At 36.7% G+C, this 25764-nt stretch overlaps 1 protein-coding gene across 1 annotated transcript in view; it reads right to left on the bottom strand.

The window, feature by feature from the left end:
- Nucleotides 1-25764, bottom strand: part of PTPRF (protein tyrosine phosphatase receptor type F) — a 609016-nt gene that overhangs the window by 497160 nt on the left and 86092 nt on the right. Inside the window, exon 2 of the mRNA XM_058175103.1 lies at nucleotides 704-787. Within this exon, the coding sequence (XP_058031086.1) occupies nucleotides 704-787 (84 nt within the window). The remainder of the gene's footprint in view (nucleotides 1-703; nucleotides 788-25764) is intronic.

Consider the following 25764-nt stretch of genomic DNA (forward strand, 5'->3'; position numbering starts at 1 on the left):
CTTTCTTTTGAACAATACTTTAAGCTATCCTAAGTAATCCAGTTAAAAACAAATACATACATTCCCCAACTGATCTGCTCACAAATTACATTCATGGAGAAATTTTCAAGAGATGCCTGGCAAACATAATTATCCACTCTAAGACTAGAATTCAACTACATAGAGTAAACCTCCCAAGTATTCTCTTCTACCAGTATAGAGATGTTTTCTTCCAATAGGAAGCTATCCCCTTCTTATAAAACAATAGGAAAATCATCAGGACATAAAGGCTCTTTCACTGTTTCACTGTGTCTTTCACTGTGTTTTTATTTGCTGTATTAACTAGAAAACTTTCTTAGTACAATTCACAACTTTTAATTCTGTGTTTCCTTAATACGTATTTTATACTAAGTCAAATTTTCTTTTAAAAATAACACACTGAACTATTATGCCCCCTTCTACCTATTATAAGTCAGAAACCCTAGTTTACAATTGTCAATGGTTAAATTGAAGGTTATAAACCAAAATGAAAGAAGCTAATTTTTTTACTGCTGAAATTTTTCCATTCTTGCTCTATTTTTGTGTCATGATTTTTCCTTCTTGAGAACTGTACATCATTTACTTAAAGATTTTAAAAGTACTTGAAAATAGTTTATATACAAAGACATCTTTAATTAGCAATCCCAAAAACATGATTGTCTGCCTATCATAAGTTAATACTCACCTGTGCGCAGCAAAACTTCTCGCACCTTTTGCAAGCAAATGCTCTAGGTCCCTTTCACGCTGATCAGCCCATTCAAGTGGTACCCTTTAAAATACAAAAGAGAAAAAGATCTCAGTATGTATGTAAAACCATCATAAAATTATATATTCAACCCATCTGCAGGAGAGCATTACTTAAGTCAGTTACAGCTCCACATGCACAATTAGCACATATCTGCCAAAGGAATACTAAACATAGATTTGCTTTTATGGCTAAAAGATGCTACAAGCTTTCTTGGAGGTTTCCAGAATGCTAGGATATAGGTGGGGAAAGAAATAAGTGAAGCACAAATTGGAAACTAGTCTAATTGTAGTATACCAATGGGGATCTCACTTGAACAATTAGAAACAAAAAAAAACAGTTTCATAGTAATAAACCTTACTTTTGGGGTCCACTGAAAAATGATTATCTGTGCAACAACAGAATATATTCTCGAATATGAAAAAAAATACTGCCTCTGATAACTCATTAAAATTGACCAATTCATCTACTGGCATTTCTTGAAGTATATTCAGAAACCCAACATTGCTCTTTTTTTATTGCTGATTCCAAAATTTACAAGATTTCAACCATGCCAGTAATATAGTAATGGCTGAAAGGAGATACAGCTGTACGTTTTCAGTTATGTTTAATATCAGCTCATAATTATTTAGAACCAATAATTAAAGGACTCCAGAAAAAAAACACTGAAATTTAATCAACTCATATATTGTATCTCATATGCTATCCATCTTGCTGTATTCAAAGAAAAGATCCAAGGAACATTAATACATAACATCACATTTGGACTAGTATTAGTAGATAATTGTTTTATTCAACACTTCTGTATGTCACAGATTTCATTCAGATTCATTATATTTAGAATTAGAGCATCAATTTAAAAAAAAATAGCTTGAATAATACCTACAAAGCCTACATTAAAATAGTAAACAATAATACAATCGCCACATAGCAATAATTTTCATTTCTACTAACGAATTAAGATACTTAATATAGGAGTCTTATAACAGTTGCACAGGGACTCATAGTCTTCAATCACCATTAGCAGCCAAGGAGGGGACTAGAACTAGTTTCAGATGCTGCTGAGAAACCCAACAGGACTAGAAGGGGGAACATTAACATATAAATTGTGACACAAATCATCAAATAGCATGAACAATACTACTTCCATCCTATAGACATTTTATCATTTGTCCCCCCCCACCCCACCCCATACTCCCTCTGTGGTTACTCTTGGTACACCTTTCTGAAATGAATTCCCACCAAAATAAAATATGATTTGTTATAATTTGGAATTCAGAGTGAATAAGGTTTTCAGGGCTAGAGCATATATTTTTCATGCTGATTAAAATATTTAAGAAATGTCAAAACTATTTTTCCTCAAACTGTCTAGAACCATCTATTTTGTTATTTGGTAAAATGCTGGTTTAGGAATTGAAAGCAACACTTCCTTTAGAAGGAACTGGTGTAATACCGATACATGTTTCATGCTTCCATATTTTTCAGGGTCAGTCTAAAAGTTGTTAAATGCATGAGCATTAACTTTTACATCCTGCATAGTAAATATACATTAAAATTATATTTAAACAACACATTAAAACGTTCTTTTTCTGTGTCTAACTCAGTGCAATATCACCTTCTCCAAAAATATTCTAATATTTTATTAATTTAAGCCAAAATAAAATTGAAACAAATACTTAAATAACAACAACAACAACAACAGAGTTGGAAGGGACCTTGGAGGCTTTCTAGTCCAACCCCCTGCCCAGGCAGGAAACCCTACACCATCTCAGACAGATGGTTATCCAACATTTTCTTAAAAATTTCCAGTGTTGGAGCATTCAAAACTTCTGCAGGCAAGTTGTTCCACTGATTAATTGTTCTAACTGTCAGGAAATTTCTCCTTAGTTCTAAGTTGCTTCTTTCCTTTATTAGCTTCCACCCATTGCTTCTTGTTCTACCCTCAGGTGCTTTGGAGAATAGTTTGACTCCCTCTTCTTTGTGGCAACCCCTGAGATATTGGGACATTGCTATCATGTCTCCCCAGTCCTTCTTTTTATTAAACTAGACACATCCAGTTCCATCCGTTCTTTATATGTTTTAGCCTCCAGTCCCCTAATCATCTTTGTTGCTCTTCTCTGCACACTTTCTAGAGTCTCAGCATCATTTTTACATCGTGGCGACCAAAACTGAATGCAGTATTCCAAGTGTGGCCTTACCAAGGCATTATAAAGTGGTATTAACACTTCACGTGATCTTGATTCTATCCCTCTGTTTATGCAGCCCAGAACTGTGTTGGCTTTTTTAGCAGCTGCTGCACACTGCTGGCTCATATCTAAATGGTTGTCCACTAGGACTCCAAGGTCCCTCTCACAGGTACTACTATTGAGCAAGGTACCACATATGCGGTACCTGTGCATTTTGTTTTTTTGCCTAAATGTAGAACCTTACTTTTTTCACTGTTGAATTTCATTTTGTTAGATAGCACCCAATGTTCAAGTCTGTCAAGATCCTTCTGTAACTTGACCTATCTTCTGGAGTGTTGGCTATTCCTGCCAGCTTGGTGTCATCTGCAAATTTGATGAGTTCCCCATCTATCCCCTTGTCCAAGTCATTGATGAAGATGTTGAAGAGTACTGGGCCTAGAACAGAGCCTTGGGGTACTCCACTGCATACTTCCCTCCATCTGGATGTAGTTCCATTGAGGACTACACGTTGAGTGCGGTTGGTCAGCCAGTTACGAATCCATCTGGTGGTGGTGCTGTCTAACCCACATTTTTCTACTTTATCTAGTAGTAGGTTATGGTCTACTTTATCAAATGCTTTACTGAAGTCCAAGTAAATTATATTGACAGCATTCCTCTGGTCTACTAATTTTGTCACTTTGTCAAAGAATGCAATAAGATTAGTCTGGCATGATCTGTTTTCGATAAACCCATGTTGGCTTTTGGTTATTACTTTGCTTCTAGGTGTTCAGTGATTCGTTTACTTGATTATCTTTTCCAGAATCTTCCCCGGTATTGAGGTCAGGCTGATAGGTCTGTAGTTTCCTGGATCTGTTTTTTTTTTTTTTTTTCCTTTTTTGAAGATGGGAACTACATCAGCTCTTTTCCAGTCCTCTGGCAGCTTCTGTGCTCCAGGATCTTTGAAAGATATAGTTCAGTGGTTCTGAGATCTCATCTGCCAGTTCCTTCAGAACCTTGGGGTATAATCCATCCGGTCCTAGTGATTTGAACTCATCTAGGGTAGACAGGTGTTCACTTACCATTTTCTTCCCTATTTTAACTTGTGTTCCTAATCTGTTTTTTGTGGTGCTGTTTATGATAGGTTGGATTGTTTTTTCCTTTTGTGTAAAGACAGATGCAAAATATGAGTTAAGTTGATCTGCTTTTTCCCTGTTGCTTGTCATCTTCTTGCCACTTTCTCCCAGCAATGGGCCAATTGTTTCCTTGACTTTTTTCTTGTTTTTAACATGTTGAAAGAAGCTTTTTTTGTTACTTTTTACTTTTGTCGCTAGCCTTTGTTTTTTGTGAGCCATAGCTTTCCTCACTTCATCTTTACAAGCTCGGGCTATTTGCTGATATTCTGCCTTAGTTATTTGCCCCCCTTTCCACTTTTTATACTTGTCCTTTTTGTCTTTCAATTTGTCAGATATTTCTTTATGCATCCATGCTGGTTTCTTTTGAGATCTATTTTTTTTTCTTCATTGGTATTGTGCTAGACTGGGCTTTTATGCTTTTTTTTTTTTTACTTCTAATATCCTCCTTATAATTAATTAAGAGGAATGGATGGAATGCTCTGTTCATCCATGCTCTGTTAAAACCATGTTTAAAATTAACTTCTCAAATCTCTTATTATGCCCGATATATTATTTTTAGATCAGTACAGGAAACTCAATCCTCTCCTGACTTTACTGCAGCTTTTTTAGCACAAGAAATATTCACTATTAATATGGCTATCATCAATAATATAATAAAAACATATACCATCTACTGATTAATTTGAAGGAAGCCTAGTGTTTTTTGAAGGGAGAACATTTCAGCATATTCTTCAGCCAAATAAATGACCAATGATTTTTTGAAATTAAGGTTTCTATATGAAAGAACAAGATTCTCTTGCTTTATGAAATCATAGCTGAACTTCACTGTTATTAATAAAAATAACTCAGGCCAAAATAATGCAAGTTAAGAGCACTGCCAAAGAGACATGTTATCACAATTCATCCTGAAAAGTGGGAGCAGAGAAAGGAAGGAAAGGGTGAAAGATGCCTGGAATCTATGGCTAATTCTCAATTCTTATAGTCTGGTTGAATGATCGCAAAAATTATGTATCCTTCAGTTTTAAGGTTAACTCATTATTTTATCTGAAAAAAATAGTCTTGATAAACTTTAGTTCAAAATACTATTTATACCATATAAGTAAATATGAGTTTTCTGGGCTGCTACAACAGAAGATGAAAGCAATCATGTAAGAAATATTGTAACTAAAATGCAGGCCATTTTAAATATGCCTTCATATTACTTTATTCAGCTATTCTATTTAAGTGGTTTATCAAATGTAATGTGGCTATGTGAATAAGATTAAAAACAATAACACAGATGATCATACACATGTAACTACGATTACACGGAAGCAATTCATGATACTAAAATGCAAGTGAAAGAATAACGGATTTCAGAAAACATTATTTCATGATTTTAGGCTACCCTACTGTTTTCCCCAAATCTACAAACACCCTGTAAGATGTTATTATGCTTTAATTTACCAGTTTTAGGCACTATTTAATTATAATTCTGGGTTAGAAAAATATCTGTTTAAAATGAAGTGCAGATCATGACCTGCAGAGATAATTTATTTGTTGTACTCCTGCCCTTCAAGACATCTATTCCTAATTGGCAATTCTAGCACAAGTAAAATAACAAGAGAATCCCTATGAAAAATGTGAAGATGCAAAGAACTACATGAAGCTAACCAACAGTCTGAAATCAGTAACAACTTCATAATTTTGACAAAGGAGATTAAATGATGCTGTGCAAAATCTATCAACATTCCTCTAGCAAATTCAATGAGGTGATAAAGACAGAATATTATGCTGATAGATGCCAAATGTTTTACATTAAAATATTGACACCCCAAATATAGCCTTCAATTCTCATTATAATATATTTTAATAGATGACTAAAATCAGTTTTTAATTGGACTGATAAATGGAAATGCTAAGATTATGCATCAAGCTACAAGCTTAAATATTTCATAATTAGCATCCGTTGTCTCCTTTTATTTTTAGTCTTTTAGATTTTTTTAAGCCAAAACACCATAAAAAAAGAAACAATATTTTCCATTCCTGTCTCTAATATCTCTACCCAAAACAAATTATAAGAACAATAAAAATTACTGGCACACTGAGGACTGAGATTTAAAAAAAATGTTACAAAACTGTTGGTACAAACCCAACTCAAAAATTGAATTGCAATTTCAGGTAATTAAACTGTGCAATAAATGTAACTGTGTTGTCATATGAAAACAGAGTTTAGTAGAATATTTTACTGGCTTTCATAAATTATCCTTGCTATACTCTTTTAAAGTAACATGTCATAAAATCTAACACTGAAAAACAAGAATACAGAATCAATGGTAATGTAATGGAAAAGAGCATCAGCGCCATAAATTCTGTAATATATAGATACTACTTAGGTAATTTATGATAATGATAGAATATTATGAAAGTGACTATATAAACTGCAGTAACAAATAAACATTTAAAATGTTAAAGATCAACATAGACCATTTATCTCTGCATTTACAATTCTACATTGAAGGTCTTCCAGACTGTAGTGCTGGTGACTCATCATAATTAAATTAACTTTTCTATATAGTTTTTATGTGTCTTAATTTTTAGAATTTACTAAAGCAAAATGATTTTCAGTAGAACAGAACTGGCATTTATTGTGAATGGATCATTTCAGTAAATGTTCAGAAATTTGTGCTAATCATTAGGAGATTTTTGGGGAGGGGGAATGTTTGACACACTTGAAATTTTCACACATTTGAAGGATTTCTAAGCCATCCCTAATTATGCAAAAATAAATGCAATCTGACAGAAGTCTCTCACATCCAAAGATATGTATATATAAAAATAAATCTAAATAAATGGATTAAATTTAAGACTTCTCCACAACTTGGATGATGATGATCATGATGATGGCACTAAGATGCAATTATAAAATCCATCCATCCAAAGTCACAACTTCCAGTAAGCACTACATCAAACCATCATCACTTGCAATCCAATGCCCATGCTTCTTTAGGAAGGAAATCAACTGGATGCAGAATTGACAATCTACTTTTCACTGGAGTGTTATAAAATAATATCCTCTTTGTAATATCAGAGGGTCATCAGGATACATTAAATACTGCATTGCTATAACTCAGCTGCTTTAGATCTTGAAATCCTTCCCTTCCCAAAATGAGTAAATGGCTTTCATCCTCCATTCCAATATTTATTAGAACTACAGTTAAGTGGTTCCATCCCGTTCTAAGCCAAAACTCTTTAGAGTGCAAGATGGGGGTGGGGAGCAGAACCATCTATTTCTGCTCAGTCTTATGCATGATTATTCAGCAGAGATCATCTCAGTGGGAAGACATAAAGGAAAGAGTTTTCTGAATTGGCTTTTGTTCTCCTAGTGGATTCATTATCACAGCTAAAATTCAGACTCTTAGTTTCTAACTGAGCCAACTCTAACCCCAAGCTGTTGAGAGGTCCTTTATTTACCTTTCTCAAAAGGTGATAAAGATTTCATACTAAAACTTATCAACTTACCAACTCTTTAATTTCAATGAAGAACAACACAAAAATCTGCCCCCTATTAACCAAGCATAACCAAGTAGCAACATTGCTGGAAATATATAAGAATAAGGTTACAGTAATTTCAGTAGAATATTTGCTATACTGGAACATCAAGTAATATCCACGTTAGTGGCATTGTTTTAGAGACATAACAGATCACCTGTTGTATTTTCCTAGGAGTAATCAGTTAATATCTTATTTAATTATAACGAAAAATATTTCACTTTGGCTATGAGTTATTTAAAACAAAAAATCAGAGATCATATTCAAAGAAAAAAGGGTTTCTGGAAATAAGATGAAATTTATGATGGCAAAAATATTCCTTTATTATTCAGTTGGACTGAACTAATTATTACAATGGTATAAATTTGACCAATAAACCTAAACTACCATTCTCTTTACTTTTCCAGTTTTGAAGTGAAAGTTTAGACATTCAATGAGACGTATTTGGCCAAATTAGCCAAAACCTTATTCACATATATTGATATAAAGATAGTCTTAAGTCAAAGGGGGGAGGTGCAAAGACTCAGACGAAATTTTATACTGAAGATCAAGCAGCAACATTCTTTCTTCCATCTGCTTATCAGGTGTCAAATAAATTATTGTATTCTAGGAATTTTTAAAATTATTATTAATATGTAGAGAGGGAGGGACAGAAATGCACTCTACTCAAATCTGTCAGTTGATCCAAATTGTTGTGGATGTAGAATTTCCCTTAAGTTTTTCTAATTCTCAGTGTCCTCTAGCTAATCATATTAATTTATCAAGTTGGTCAACTCTGAGAGGAAAGCATTTACCCTCACAAAAGTTGACCTGCTCTCTCAAGGACAGATACTATATTCCTTTCACAGCTATTTGCAAAATACTAACTAGATGGTAATAGCTTTTTGTTTAATTTAAAAGCCCATCTACATTTCATTAAAACTACTGATTTAGCATCAATTAACAAACACAATTTTATCTCACTCCTGCCTCTTACTCATAGTATTTCTTAACTCTGTCCTGTAATCTTTCAATCAGAGCTATCTGTCATTTGGCAATTGCTGCATTAAACTAATTTTCTTTTAGTTATTCATACCAACCCAGCCAGAAACAAGAGCAGAACGGAGGTCTACACATCTGCTCTCATAGGATGTGATGCAGATATACAAATAGCATGAGAGCTTTTTACAAGTTGATTTTGAGAAACCCTGTCTCTGATACAGTAAAATACAAACGGTTCCAAGGGCAATTAGAAGCCTAGAGAGGCTTATATATGGGGAAACATTGTGAAAGATCTTACACCCTTCATCTTGCTGAAGGAGATGAAAGAGTTACCAAAGATAATCAAAACAATGAAGGATAGAGAAAGGTCATTTCCCTTTTTTAATACACATATTTCTGCTAGAGAAACAAGACATTATTTTGGATATCTTTTTTGTTCTCAGAGCAGTATGTGTTAGAAAACAGTGGTTTTGACATAATAGCAATCTTTAAAGTCTTGACTGCTACCAGTAATTACCCATGACAAACAATTCATGCTAGTCATTTGGGGGGAAAATACTAGCTATTACACTTTTCTGTGATCTTGAATTGGCCTAATAAAAACATTCTGACAGTGTGGATTGTATTCATGTAGCCCCACATATTCATAAAATACTGTTACATCACTAACGGGCAAATATCTCTGAATTCATTGGAGGGAGTCAACTGGACAATTCATCTGCCCTAGTAAGATAGGAGCTAGTATTACAATAGCTATGTTTCCAAAATGAAGTTAGTGCAATTTTGCGGAAAGAACAGAACATATGGAAGAACTTTTTTTAAGAACAGGAACAGGGAAATCTGCTTCCTTTGCCTCCCCTCACAAACCATGAAAGGAAATATAAATTTATTACTACACCAGAAGACTACAGCAAATAATAGATTAACATTAAATATGTTTCCATAAAACATGTTTAACAAACATTACACAATAATTCTGAGGATCTACCTTTACAGGTGGTCCTCACTTACCAACTGCCTCATTCAACTGGCTCAAAATTTAAGATACTGTTGTAGGAAGTTAGCACCCACCCCTCTCCTAGAAGATTGAAATATTTTAGGAAATATTAAAAAGGCAGAATATATTTATCTGGATGAGAAATGGAGAAACATGTTTTAACGACAAAGCAGCTCCCACCTTCCTGCCTCCCCCCTACCTTTGTCAATGGGCCAGAGGTAGAAACCCAATTCCCCCCCACTTTTGTCAATGGACCATCATCTGCAACACAATAGGACCCATCTAGCAACAGAAACTCACCACATGGCACCTGGAAAGATTACATCAGCCAGCAAGGCTAGCTAAGATCCCCACCCCCTGGGAGTCGTCCGGTGTCCCAGGAAGTTCATAGCTCAGAGAGGCATAAAACCTAGCCACACTCGGCATCTCGGCACTTTTCTGTTCAGGGTACTCAAATCATGTGATCCTGTCCACCATTAAACCATCTTTCCAAACAGTCTCTATGTTTCCAGTGTCTTTTCCTCCACTTGGAACTGAACCCAGATGGTCATTTCTTCCAATACTTCTAATAGGTTTATTGGTTTTCATCTTGTACCAGTCTTGATAATCTAATGCAGGGATAGTCAACCTTTTTATACCTACCGCCCACTTTTGTATCTCTGTTAGTAGCAAAATTTTCTAACTGCCCACTGGCTCCACAGTAATGCGCTGTGTACCGTCGTCTCCACATGCCTCTTGCGCATCGTGGATTGGGTTTGAGGGGGGGAGCACCAGCTACCATCTCTCCTTGTCTGTTACAGCTTGGTGGTGTGGGGGGAGATGCGCAAGCTATTCTGGGATGAGGCTCTTTTGTTTGCAGTCACACTATAGCGCCATTTAATCTCACTTACGTAACGTGAACTAAACTTATGCGCGGGCAATACAAATAGTATATTTTCAGAAATTTAAATTGTCATGGGGAATTTTATGAAAACCTAATGAAAATGTTTTTAAATAATGCTATGAAATTTTTTTTAAAAGTCAATTAAATTAAAAAAATAAAGTGGACTCTCTTAGCAGCGTACAGGAGAAGCTGGAACGCCCACTAGTGGGTGGTAGGGACCAGGTTGACTACCACTGATCTAATAAATTACTATCAAGTCAAAGCAAAGCTTAAGAGCTTGACATGTCCACTATAAGTTCCATAACATTTTAGTACAATTTCCTTTAAATATCTTCTACATTCAATTTTCTATTGTGTTTATGGTTAAAAGAATGGTTTTAATATTATTTTCATTTATAATTCTTAATGAAATTATTTGAAAAAAAAGAAACAAACAGTGATTTTAAGAAAAAAAGGATAGTTCATTTACAATAGCCATTGGATGCTGCAGCATTATTCTTGTTCTTGCTAACTAAATCAGTAGCACAGATGTTAACATGTAGAATTGGCAATTCACCAGCAATTATAGCCAAAAGACAGATATGTGGATTGTTATAACTGGGTTCTAAATTAATGAGTAGAAATATTTTTGTTATGAACAATAATAACTGACCTAGGAAAGGCCAATCAATGATGGATGAATCCCAATCTGATAATGAAGAGAACCATATTCTGGCAATCAAACGGGCATCATGTTGTGAAGATCAGTCTTTTATCATCTATACCCAGAAATTTGTTTTTTTTAATATGGCAAGTCCTCCCATATTCACACTTGATTCTCGTTCCATTTATTGAAACACTTGGCCCTAATTTCCAGCTTATATGAATTGATAGTCCTAGAAGTTCACATGCTTCTTTAGCTTTCAATCATTTTTCCCAATAAATAAATGAACAAGTATAATTTTTTGACTTGTTTAATTGGGCTCTCTTTATCTAGCTTTAGATCTTGTGTGCAGATAAGATCACATTTTAGGTAATATTTATGCAAAACTCTCCAACGAGAGAGTTCTAACTTCTAAGTTCTAACGAACTTCTAAGAATCTCCATATGCTTAAACAAAAGCTAATACAATTTCCACATAGTACCAAATAAATGTAAAATCATGATCATTATTTATGTGTGATTGTTTACAGATTCAAAATATGAAAACAATACAATTTGCAGATAGTGTTTAGCTTTATATCACATATAATTTGTATCTGCTTGTTTTTAAAGCTACAGATTTATGGAAAGATACAGCTTGACAGATTTTCCTGCAGATATTTCTTTACCAGAACTAGATAATACAGAAGACTGTCAAAACCAGTTCTTTCTTTCCAGAGTGCTGAACACAGCATAACAGATTTAAATTACAGAAAAGGATATTGCAATTGAATATTGGGGGGAGGGGGGAATCAATTATCCAAGAGATGCCGGCCTGGCTCCCCTAGATGGGGTATTTTCAAGTGGAGACTAGATAGCTCTCAGTCTCATATTCTATAATTGGCTTCCTGCATTGAGCGAGAAGTTAAATGCGAAGGCTTAAATGATGTTGTCCAATTCTAAGATTTAGTAGCACTGCTTAACTCTTCACAAATATAATCTCTCTCTCTCTCTCCCCCCTCCCCCTCCTCCCTTTCTCCATCTAATTCAAACTAAATTTAAAGAACAAAAGAAAATAGAAACGAGTAAACAGTGAAAGGAGTAAACAATGCAGGGAAAAAGAAATAAAAAGAAAAGAAGAAAGTAAGAATATAATAAAGAAAAAAGAAAAAAGTATTTAAATAACATACTTCCAACCGTCATCAGAAATATAAACAAATTTAGTAACTCTTCACCCTCTCTTAATGCTATAAACATTTATCTTTTCTTCCCATATGTCTCTAAACAAATCCATAAAACATCATCTTTTCAGTCCTGGTATCAGCTGAAAGTCCAGAAAAACGGTCACTTATTTTAACCTTGACCAAATAAACCCACTTTTTATTTCATTTTATCTGTTTCTTCTAACAATCTTAATCTTTAGTTTGCTCAAATATTATTGTAGGATTTTATTTCTCTTCATTTCTTCTTTGTCCCTTGGTATGCATTTGTATTTCTTTCTTATATTTCAAAACCTTAGCTGATTTCTTTTGTTATCCAGTGAAGTATCCTTTTCTAAATCATTCTGTTGGCCTGTCAGTTGTAAATCCAATTTTGATGCCATCTTTATCTTGTCAGATAAAATTTGTTACACATCTGACAAATCTTCAATAACATCTTTGGGGATAGACTATCCATAGAAACAAACATCATTATTTTGTTGATATTGTGGCTACTATTTTCTGATTTCATTCTTCAAGTCTCCTTCAGTATTTTTATTGTCATAAACATCTTGCAGGCCTGTATATCATCTTGCTACCTAAAATCTTTAGTCCCTTCTAGTATCCAGTTTTTGGAATCATGAAATTATTTCTCTGTGTTGTGTCTTGTAAAAACCAGGATCTAAACCAGGATCTATTTCCCATATGAGAAGCTCTTTGTACTTTATAATTAATTCCAAAATTTTATTGTGAAAGTTTCAATATTCAATATTCAATTTTATCTAGACCTTTAGTCCATTTATAACTTTCTAAGATCAAAATCTTATTTACCATAACTTTTTGCTGTTTACTTCAAATTCTTTAAATTCTTAAGCTTATAATTAGTTTTCTTTTGTTCAGGATTAAAGGCAGACTCACCCAGCACTTTCAAACTTGCTGTTCCAAAGGTCTCTAAAATCTCAGTAGTTAATGAGCAATTTCCAAAAGGGATTAGAAGATAAGCTTTGAAAACTTAGTGTCCTTTAAAAGTTTCCCCAGTGGTTGTAAGATGGCTAATTCTGTCATCTCCTGTCATTCACACCCATAGAAAACCACTGCTGTGCATTCTTCTCACAGACAGCACCATTCAGAGCATATCTATGTGATGTTTTGTCCTATCCTCTCCTTATCCAAAGAGGTTCCAACAAACCAGTGTACTCACCACAGTTCTTTGTCACAGTTCTCAGTTCAGTCTTCATTTCGCCATACCTTCCCTAGAAATTATCCCTTCTCTACTTCTACCTCATGCACACAGATATAAAATGAAAGCAATTTCCAGAGGTACAATCAGAAGTAGAAAAATGGAGTAATCCATCTGAATGGGAGGATTGAGAAATGAGTCAATTCATTAAAACAGCCTTTTTTCAGGTTTAAGTCGTTCTGAACTTGTATTCCCAAGTCTTCTGAAGCACGTTTTTTTAATCACTTTAGAAGCATGTATATGCCAATTATGCATTAATGGTACCTGATTCTGCATATTCTCAATTATATAATACCTTATGCTGCTTTTGGAGAAGAAAATACATAAGACCATCTGGGACTATTTAGAAAACTGAAGTAAAATAATATTAAAATACCAGAAGCCTAATATATCAGCTCTTCATTTATGGTATTTTGCACTTTCCACTTCACATCTAATAGATCTCTTTCCATATAACAAATCCATAAAACAAATCTGCCTACTGGCTTATAAATCATCCCACTCTTCTTGTACACACACAGCTGTTAAATTTTGACTGCCAGCTTCAGCAAAAATTACAAGAATTCTTTGTTAACATTGCAAGCCACTAATACTTGTTCCTTGATCTCAAGCACATTCTTAATAAAAAGAAAGAACAAGAAATAATAAACATTTATTGTTTTCAATTTTTTTACACTTGTGACTAATAACTGAATTTATTTAACAGGTATGGAAATGTTTAAAAACTGGTTAGCAACAAAAATAGAATCATTAAGAATATTTAATGAAGAGAGTTCAAATTCTTCAACATTTTGATCCTACTTCCAAGAGTGCTCTATTTCTACTTTAAGGGGGAAATCTTAAAGGAGCACTAATACAGTCTATAGAATTGTTTGCAAATTGTAATTTCATAATGTGAGAATCAAGCTTATGCCTGGCAAGATTTCCTTCTCTCTTTTGAACTTTTGCATTTTACATACTGTAAATAGAAAGCCTTATATGTAAACTGCTTCACATTTTTAAAAATACATTACTTTTTTTGGATTTATCCTTCTTGCCAATACTGAAGGGGCAACACATGTTTAATATAGCATTTTGGAAACTATTACTACATCATACATAATCATGCTATTGGGAATCTCTTACTCAACCCTGAGAGAACAGCAAGAAAGCTTTCTTTTCCCTTATACTGCCAGAGCAAAAAGAGCTGGTAATAATCCCCTTCCAATGCAGTATTTAACACCTATCAGGCAGGTGACAAGTACTGCAGTGTAAGGAGGATTAGCACAGTGAAGCCCTTTACAGTGAAGTGAAATTCTCAGCAAGCACCAGAGTGAAGATACTATGCCCTGATCAATACTTCACACAGTCTTTTAAAAAAAGCTGTGTCCCACAAGACTCTGAAATCAAATAAAGAATAACACAGCAAAGCACACTATATAATTTGCATCAAATCTATTCCTAGATAATGAAAACAGTGCAGAAAAATTGTTATTAATACAAATTTAAACAGAAATATTTTTCAGATATGTTTTCACGTGTGTTGATAATGATACCAACTACGGAATGCCTATAACCTCAATCAAATATACTCCAATTCAGAGCACAGATTTTTCTAGCAGGACAATGAAACTGACAGTGAATTTTGACATTTCCTTGAGAGTAGACTACTGAAGCTTCATAATGTAAGAGGGCATATCAACAATCCTTATGTATCAGTCCTGGAAGCCATCTTTTACTTCGGATCTTCAGGACTGCCACATTTAGTGCTGTGGGAAACTGGGAGGGGGAATTGTATGGTGTGAGTGATATCTAGCCATAATAATATTCTTAATAACAAAGTCTATTATAATACAGGAGATATCACCAATGTCAAGGCACAAAATAAAACCCATTGGCCATAAATAACTAACATGAATCAGGAGGAAGCCACTGTTCTTCCCTCAAATTTCCTGGTGTTTAGCTATTTCTAGAACTTATATTTTTGAAACTACATTTCTAGAATCGATAATTCTGAAATTATCAGAATAATGTCAGTAGCTGTAATGAATAAGTCAGTAGCTTTAATGGGTTATCAATGGCACACCAAGATTGAGACTATAGACAGCTGACAGTTTTTCATCATCTTGCAAACAGTTGCTGCTGCTCTTTGTAAATTAATCTCTGCAAATAAGATTAAACACTAGAAAGAATTGTAAAAAGTCAGCATAGGTTCTTGATGACTCTCCAAACTGCAATTGACAATACTGGCACTTTATTCTGCCATTCTTTCACATTTGAATTTTTTGTTAGTGCAGGAAGAGCCAAAAGACAAATAGATTTAGATGGAGAAACAGAAGACAATGCTTCATGCACTATAGGTTAACTGTACCATCAAGATAGCCAGTTTGATTTAGTACAAGGGTGTCAAACTGGTGGTCCTGTGGGCCGGATGAATCACACGCAGGTCACGCCCACCCCAGCTTCACAAAGGGCGAAAACATTGTGATACATCATATGACGGCAATGCGACACCAGAAGTTTGACACCCGTGGTCTAGTGGTTAAGCACCTAGCTAAAAAGTGGGAGACTGGGTAACTTTGGGCCAGTCCCTCTCTCTCACCTCACAGGACTGATGTTAAAATAAAATAGGAGCAAGGTGTGTTGGATATGTTTGTCTTGATTTATTTGTAAATATAATAAAGGTGGCATACATATAATAAATAATAAACGTCTGAATAAAGGGAAGTTCCAGTTATTCCCATTTCAGTGAATCAGCCTGATTTTACGGTTATACATGCTGCTGAATTATTTCTCCCTATTCCTCCTATATGGACATGCACAGTTCTTTACATTGGCACAAAGCCTAGATTCAGACGCAATTCAAAAGTTAAGGCAACCATAGTCTAAACCAAAACAGCCAATTTTGGAATAATTTGAATCATCTCAAAACTGAGGCTACTTTAATCCAGCATTCCAAAATGAAATTGACTCATTATAAAGCTCTGGAGTTTGAAGGTTTAAACAATAATATTTTATTTTGTTAAATATGTTTGATGCACTTCCTCCAAATTGTACATAAAAGTATAATGCAAAATCAGGTTAACACGTAGAGAAAAGTGGATGTACTGACAATTCTATCTCCGTTTTGTAACCAAACTGAAGGACCTGAACAAAAACACCACTCTGATACATCTGAAATAGCAATCACAGATTAAAACCATATCTATGACTGTGCCTTTAAAATAGCTGTCAAAGATGCAGAGTAATAAAGATGGAAGATACAAATGCAGAAGGAAATGGGAACTTGATATTATTCTTTAAGATGAATTGTGGCTGTCAAAATACCACCTTTTCAAAACTCTGGGGGGCACTCTTCACAAAGCCAAGGCATTGGGGTAACTCACAAAAGCATAACTTGCAGGATTTGTTTGATTTATCAATAAAGGTTTATCATTATGATTTCTGTTGCCTAAACAGATTCTCTAGAGCAAAATGACAGGTGAGTGCTTGCACGCTCATGCTTAATATAGATTATTGTTATCAAGTTAGGGGCCGGTTTAGCTCACGCTGATAAAGCCTGTTATTAAGAACACAGTAGCCTGCAATTACTGCAGGTTCGAGCCCGGCCCAAGGTTGACTCAGCCTTCCATCCTTTATAAGGTAGGTAAAATGAGGACCCAGATTGTTGGGGGGGCAATAAGTTGACTTTGTAAAAATATACAAATAGAATGAGACTATTGCCTTATACACTGTAAGCCGCCCTGAGTCTTCGGAGAAGGGCGGGGTATAAATGTAAACACACACAAAAAAAAAGTTTCCCATATCATTTTTTTCTCTACTCAAGAAGCAATTTGCAGTGCTTAAATATCTGGATATATTTGTTGATTCTGCTCTGCTCTTTTGCACTACTTTATTCAGAACTATAAATTCAGAATAAGGAATACTGTTTGTCATGTGTAAACTTAAGGTTGGAAAAGAAGTGCTCTGCACTTATCATAATAGGACTTCAGGATGGTCACCAATCTGATGTAATTAGCATTCACCTAATAATTCACTTGATTTTACCTAAATAGGATTCATAAATACTTGTTTATTAATATGTATATTTTATTTATATTATATATTAATAAGAGGATGGTTAATAAGGTTTCCAACTTTAAGAGCCTACAAATTCTTGTGGAGGTCACTCTATACAATTTAACTATTACTGTAACCAAAATTACTATCAATAGTTAATTATAGCTGAAAGAATATCAGTAGCTATCATTATTATTGACTGAAGCCTTATTACACAATTTTCCTTAGTCTGTTGATGATCAATTTAGAATAGATTGAAATAGACCCAGCAACAGCAGATCATCACTGATATACAAACTTATAATTGACATTTTAAAAGTAATTAAACAAGTGGCATATCATCCCTACTGTTCTGAATAGATGTTACCAGAATTAAGCAAAATTGCCTCATAGCTCATAATGTACTTTTGCAAGCAAAACTAGAAATGTATTAGTTCACCGTTTAGCATTAAAAGTGTAAGTTATCATCCTCCCAAATGTCTTTGCTTTTATATATTCCAATTTTATTTTTCTTGTGCATAATGTATAGCAGCAACACCACCAATAAACTTAGTGATAGTCCAGCTGTCTGTTTTCACAAAATGGAAAAAAGAGCAAAATTCACACAGTTCCAACTTTCTTTTATGTAAAAGTAGAGATCTTCTGGAAATATCACAATGCAGAAGCATAATTTTATCCTGACAATTACTATTCACTAATGTCCACTTCCTTAATTTTCTTGACCTAGTAGAAAAGATATAAGGATTTTTATAGTATCAGTGGCTTCATCATTTTTGAGCAAAATTTGGTAAAACTAACCATATTACTCAGTAAAACTAACTATATCAGTGTGATAATGGTACCTAATTTATGTAGGTTTTATTCCAGTTTAATTATCATAGCACCCTCTCAAATAATTGACAGAATATAGTTGACAAGCAAATACACCCTCCTAGAACAATGCAACACCTTTGACCTGAAGGCAAAAATGTACTTCAGAGAACCGGGGGTGTAAATTTGGTAAATTCTTAAAATTAAAATTTCAAATTGTTCCTGGGATGCAGCAGCAACTAGAAAAGGCAGACATATGATTCAAAAGAACAATTCAATTAATTTAAGCAACTGGAGTTAGGTATGCTTCAAAGCATCTTTTTGCCTTCAGTCTGAATGCCATTAACTATACTCTTTAATTTCATTTTTAGTAGTAGTTTGAAAGCAAGCAAATGAGAGTAGATAAAACAGGTATCACTTAGGTAGGAAGGTAACAGCATTTTGTGCACCTCTGGCATACAGTAATGCTGGGTACATGGCCATGGCCATGGCAATGTCTCTGGACAACGCTGGATTCCTTGGTCAAGAAATGGAGATGAGCACTACACCCTAGAGTCAGGCATCACAGGGAAACTTTTACCTTTCATATACTTTGCTACCACTAATTTCATCTTTAGAAACAGTCCATTCAGTTTAGTTCCTTTAAGAAGTTGAAGTTAAGGATCTTTCCAAAAGCAAATGTTTGCCTTCAAATCCGAATACCACCAATTATACCCTCTAGTTCCTTCTCCTTCTTCTGAACTGGAACCTACAAGCTTTCCCAGGAGGAATCATTGCTAAACCAACTCTTGGAATCCAAACATTGTTCAAATCTTTCAATTCAATCTTAACTGCTACCAGAATAAAAAACAAATGCATTAAAAATGAACGAAGTCCTCAAAAGACTTTGGAACATGAGGGAGCATGTATAATCCACCTCTTTTCAAATAAGTAAAGCAGCTAAAATTTCTTCCAGACTCCTGAGGGTGCTTTGTACACTGCTCCCAGCTGTCTCAGCACGAATGCATAGGTGCAGCTTCTGAAGCAGTCACAAGTTCATGGAAAATGACCCAGATACTGAAACAATTTATGGAGTTTTTGCTGAAAATGAAAAAATGAACTTGTGATTTATAGGTTTGACTATCAGAAATGGTAGACTATAAGGGAGTTACAATATAACTTTAGAAAAGAAAGATAAAATACAATGCATTTATAACTGCTGTAAGAAAGCCGTTTCTTTGTGCCTTTTTCTTGTTTCTATTTATCACTTTTATTTTACTTTTTTCTTTCAATTTGCATTTTTACTTTATAAAAACCTTTTTAATAAAAAATTAAGAAAGAAAATAACACAGATTTAAAAGATTACAAAAAGTACTTTCAGATGCTTTCATACAATCTGAAGCACACCTTTCAAAGGATTTGAAGCCATAGTAGATAATGATGCTACTTTTGATATGTAATTACTTCAAAAGCTAAAATAAGAAAGTTGTATACCCTACAGTAAAGAATTATTACAAAGATAATGCAATATTCTATATGTCGTCACTGGCTCATCTCAGCCATGGATTTGTACATTAGGCTGCATGCATTTTTACTGCACTTCCCAAAGGTGAAAAGGCCATTCTAGTGTCCTGTTTTGTTTTGTTTTTGTAATATTCCCATATGGCCACCTTGATCATCGGTTTCCATATAGTTTTCTTAATATATTTTGCTCAGCCTTTTTTAATGGTCTAAAGAATTTGACTACAGAATAAATCATCTTGTTTAATATATAGTACAACAAGTATGTCAGTGTAGCCAGAAAAAAAAATATATGTACATAAAATTCCTGGACAGAGCTACATGATAAATCAAAAGAGAAAATAAACTGAGGACTGTTTTATACCAAAGTGGTAAAATATGTAAAGAATTTTGTTGGAAAATTTTGTTCAAAAGCAAATAATCTAGTTTTCCATCGTAAGAAATCCTCTTACTTATAAAACAGATTAATTACAAAATATTCATATATACCTTACGATTCTTATCAGTAAACCATTCTATTGCATTTTCAACAGAGGATTGCACTTAATCATGCTTATCTATTTGTGTAATATAATAAGTTGTTTAAATATTAAATTAGCACAGATTTATTTATTGTTCTATAGGGAACATACAGAGCTTTGTACAGGAAAGAGGTTTTAAGTAATAATTTGATTTGCTGCCATTGTAAAGTATCTCAAAGGAGACTTTACATTTATGGTATTTGCAGTTATATTTAAAATGCATCAAGGTTTTGATGACATCTCTTCCTGCAAAGTTGAGAGTATAAAGCTTAACTAGAGGGTGGCTATGGCAACAGCAGTGGTAATAAAGAAAGTGATGTTCAGCAGCTTATGCAGATAGTCAGGATTTTCTTTGTTTTCATTCATAAGGGGACAGATAGCAATATCCACAAAGATGCCAGGAGGTATATAAAAAGAAACTATTGTGTTAAGAAAGTATTTTAAACAGTGTTTTTTCATTATTATACTGTTTAAATAAATACACAGTATGTCCCACTGTATAATATACAACTAAAAACTTTACTGAAAAACACTACAGGATACCCATATGTCTTTCCACATCTATGCACTATGGAATTATTACTTTCATATTTTATCTGTCTTAATCTGTAATGTGTTTTCATTAAGCAAAGGCTACACTATTATTTCACTTTCCTCAAACTTGCTTTGGATCTCAGCCACATGCAAAACCATTATGAGCCAGGGTGGTGCAGTGGTTAGAATGCAGTATTTCAAACTAATTCAGCTCACTGCTAGGAGTTTAATCCACACTGATTCAGCCTTCCATCCTTCCAAGGACCCAGATTGTTAGGCGCAATATGCTGATACTGTATACCGCTTAGAGAGGGCTATGAAGTGGTATACAAGTCTAAGTGCTATTGCTATCCCTATTATCAGTATTTATTTTATAAACTCATCTACAAAGGCAAATCCAGAAAGATAATGTTGGAAATTTGACACTTTACTTCAAAACTCTCAACTGCAGTGAATTACAGGTTACTCGACTTATGACCACAATTAAGCCCAAAATTTATGTTGCTAAGTGAGACATTTGTAAAGTGAGTTTTGTCCTATTGTATTATCCTTTTTACCACAGTTGTTAAGTCAATCATCACAGCTGTTAAGTTAGTGACGCGGTTGTTAAATGAATCTGGCTTCCCCATTGACTTTGCTTTTCAGAAGATCACAAAAGCTAATCACATCACCAAGGACACTGCAATTGTCATAAATATAAATCAGTTGTCAAGCAGCTGAATTTTGATCATGTGACCATGGGTATGCTACAATGGTCATAAGCGTGAAAAATGGACATGTCAAATTTTCCAGTGCCAGTGTAATGAGATGTTGATCCTACCTGAACGTTTTTTCTCATGGCGATGGAGGGAATCCAGGAGTGGGTGTTGCTCTCTCTCTTCTGCCTGGAGACTGAGCTTGTCATCATTTTTTGGAACTCCTCCGTTGCCTGGCTAGACCCCAGTATGGCGAAGGCGCAGCAATGATGAGGCTTGGAATCTGTGAAAACATAAGCCCCCCTTGGACTGTGGGCCAGACAGGTGCAGGGTGGGGCTGGATTTCCTCCACCATTGTCATGAGAAAGAACGTTCAGGTAGGACCAACGTCTCTTCTCCACGATGCTGGGTGGAGGAAATCCAGGAGTGGGATTTACCAAAGCCGGTGCACTCTAAGGGCAAGAAGCAGCCTGGTCCCCAGTCACCCCTTCACTGTGGACCCTCTGAGAACCCGTCATCCAAAGGCTGCTTCCGTTAAAGCGAAGGTGTCCAACTTGTAATGATGTATGAAGGGGGATGGAGATGACCAAGTAGCTATATGACAGACCTCCTCTATGGAAGCCTGTGTCGCCCACGCCGCTGTTGTGCCCGAGCTCCGGGTGGAATGGGCCATCACATTCCGAGGCACTGGCAGGGATTGAAGCTCATATGCCTTACATGCCCGAATCCACCAGTGAGAGGGAGACCACGCACTGGGAAGTGTCTATGATTGCCCACAGATGAAGCAGTCTAGTGGTTGGAGAAAGGTGGTTTTTCTTGGTGTTGATCGAACAGCCATGTAGTACCTGAATCGTTGTCCTCACGTCCTGCTCTGTTTGAAGCTCGGAAGAGGACTTGATTAAAATAACCTGCAGGTAACACTGGACCCCGATTGGTAAAGTCCTTAGATGGGCTGCTAGTGCTGCCAGTACCTTCGTGAATGCCTGAAGTGCCGATTGCAGGTCGAAGGGCAAAGCCTTGTATTGGTAGTGTTTGTCTTTGTAAGAGAATCGGAGTTACTGCCAATGAGTAGGCAGAATAGGTACATGTAAGTACGCCTCCATCAAGTCTATGGAGGTAAGGCAGTCACCCCCGCAGATATTCTCCAGAGTATTAGCTGCAGTGACTGCATTTTGAATTTTCTTTAGGTGAGGTATCTGTTGAGCCGTTTTAGATCTAGAATTGCTCTTGACACACACAAACCCTGAGTTGTAGCTGGCTGTATGGCCTGGATCTCCAGCAGATGCTGGATGGCTGTTTCCATCAGGCCTCTCTTTTCTGCGTCCTGTGATAGAGAACAGCAGATAAAGAACTCTGGGGAGATAGAGAGGAACTCTAGAGCCAAGTCCAACCTCACCATGCTGAGGACCCAGTTGTCCAATGTTGTAGCCTCCCAGTGATGGACATAGAGGCTGAGTCGGCCGCCGATGGGCGGGTCAGCCATGCAGTAACTTGGCGTGCCAGTAGGGATGACTTCCAACCAAACGGTCACTTGCTGGAAATGGTTGACGGTTCCAAAAGCCCGTTCTGTCAGATGGTCTGTCCTGCCGGTTAGGAAATGGTCTCTGGGACGATTTGGTCTCTGGTGGTACTCAGATCCCGCATCAGAGACCCGAAAGGGCTGTCTCTGGAAATAGGGGGCTAGGCGTCTTTCCCCCCGCCTGAAGGTGGTAGGCATGGCCTTGTCTCTGTCCTTGGCGTCAACAAGGATGGGCTCTAATGCCTCACCGAACAACTTGCCACCCGTAAAGGAAGCAGATGCCAGTTTCCATTTGTTATTATTGTTGGCTTGCCAATGGCGAAGACATAACAAGCAACAGGTTGTTACAGTAGAAGCAATGGACCGAGATGCGAACTTTGCTGCATTCAGGGTAGCGGCAGCTGAATTCTCAGCGGTAGCCATCAATTTATTGATGTCTTGGTGAAACCAGACATTGTCTGGGAGCACCCTTACCTGCAGCTGGCAGAGCCAGAGCAGGGAGGCTCAGTTAAAAAAAGAAGTGGAGGTGGCGGCTTTCACCGCCCAGGCTGCTGACTGGTGTGCCTTGTGGAGGCTCACTTCCGCCTTATCTTCTGTCTTAAGGCAGTCCATGGCATCAGTGGGAATGAGGGTAGCAGAGTGTAACACTGCCACCGGGCCATCGATCTCTGGCATTTGCAGAACCTGTGACAGGTCTGCAGCCACATTATACAGCTTCCTCTCCATCCCATTTGGGGGACGCCCTGACCTAGGCTGAGCCCACTGTCTCTGGACAACGTCCAAGAAGAGCTTGGGAAATGGAATTAGTTCCTGTTCCATGGTTGGCTCCGAAAAGAATGTGCAACCTGGTCCTTTGCACTGGGAGGTGGCTCAGGCACTGGGGCAAATCCTAAATTGGTGATTACCTTGGCCTTGTGGAGCAAGGAGTGAAATAAATCAGGCCTAAAAAGGCCAGTGAATGGCGAGGGATCCAGAGTCACCCCTTCATCCTCTGATAAGTGCCATAAAATCCTCTTCCTTTCCGAGGAATCTCCACTCCGAACAGAGGGTGGTTAGGACAGAAGTGCCTGAGGCTCTGACCAGGCACCATATGCCAAGGCCAGCTGGGTCAAAGGGTGTAAATAATCCTGAGGGAGCATACTCCTCTGCTGGAGTCCCTCAGCAATTCCCTGTGTAATTGCCTGGGAAATAAATAATTGTAAACGGTCAGAGAATTCTGACCCAATCTCCTCCCCTTGGCAAAGGCCAGCAGCCGTTGGAATAAAGGTCGCCTCAGGAGGCAGCCTGGAACTAGATTGGGGCTGCTGATCCTGCACTGCTGTGTCTGGCAGCCTTAAAGCTGCAGCAGAAAAAACTTCAGAGTAAACTGAATCTCCCCTGTCAATAGAAAAAGGATGTTCACCAGCACCATCTGGTGACAAAGCGGTAAGAAAGAGGCTGGGAGAGGTTTGTATTTTTACAAATCCCCAAACGGTTCTGCCTCCAAAGGGAGGTGGGCAACATGTCCTCCTGAGGGAAGGCTCACCTCGCTCAACCTTTTTGCCGCCTTTTCTGCTTCAGCCAATTCCCTCTCGATGGCCTTTTGGCATCTCTGGGCGTTCTTTTCGGCCACCCTGGAGCCCCTGACACCCCCTGTGGTCTTGGCTGCTTTGCTAGTCGAGGCTCACCTAGAGGACCTCTGGCTGCAACTCGGGGAAGAGCCAGGAAAGCCCCTAACAACCCCCTTCTGAGGTACCTTGCTAGTGGAAGGCTCTAAAGACACCATTTTCCACCACGCTGATGACAGAGAGTGACAGCTGCTGTGGCTCCTACTGCTTCGTTCCAAGCGCGCAAATCACCAGCAGTATGCCCAGAAAATCCTGGACAGGGACAGCAAGGCATCTGTGAGGGCAGAATGGACCCGCAATGGGCGACAGCTGCCGTGTCTTTTTTCCTTCGTTCTTCACGCGCTTAGCGCGTTTGCCGCTGTTTGGTATGCCCAGGCGAAATTGGGCAGGGACTGAGTCCCCTCCGCGATCCTTGGGCAGCGCCAAGGGTCTGACAAAGCTAGACCCACCTCCTGTGTCCAGGATATTGGCAGGGACCTTGGCTGAACCAGCCAGAAATATACCGCCCAATTCACAATCCACAACTTTGAAGTTCTCTAAAGCTTATAGTGAAAGGGAATCCAGGAGCTAAGTAAAATGGAGAATTAAAAAAGAAGTCTTGTTTGGCTGAAGACTGAGCCGAACTGAGGACTAGCCAGGTAAGGGAGGCATTCCCAAAAATGATGACAAGTTCAGTCTCCAGGCAGAAGAGAGAGAGCAACACCCACTCCTGGATTCCCTCCACCCAGCATCATGGAGAAATTGAACGTTCACTAAATCAAAGATTTATATAATATATAATTATATAATGCATATAATAGCATTTCTCAACCTTTGCAATTTTAAAATATGTAGAATTAACTCCTAGAATTTTCCAGCCATCCATGCCATCCAGTCAATCCATCTTAAAATTGCTGAGGTTGAGAAACAATTACATAACAATGCAAACCTATCCAAGAACAAAGACTGAAGTTTACACTGTGTATATTCTTACTGTATCACTTAAAATAAAACCAAATAAAATCCCTTGAGCAGATTTAGAGATAAC

Source organism: Ahaetulla prasina, chromosome 3 (assembly GCF_028640845.1).
Source record: "Ahaetulla prasina isolate Xishuangbanna chromosome 3, ASM2864084v1, whole genome shotgun sequence".
Taxonomy (NCBI): domain Eukaryota; kingdom Metazoa; phylum Chordata; class Lepidosauria; order Squamata; family Colubridae; genus Ahaetulla; species Ahaetulla prasina.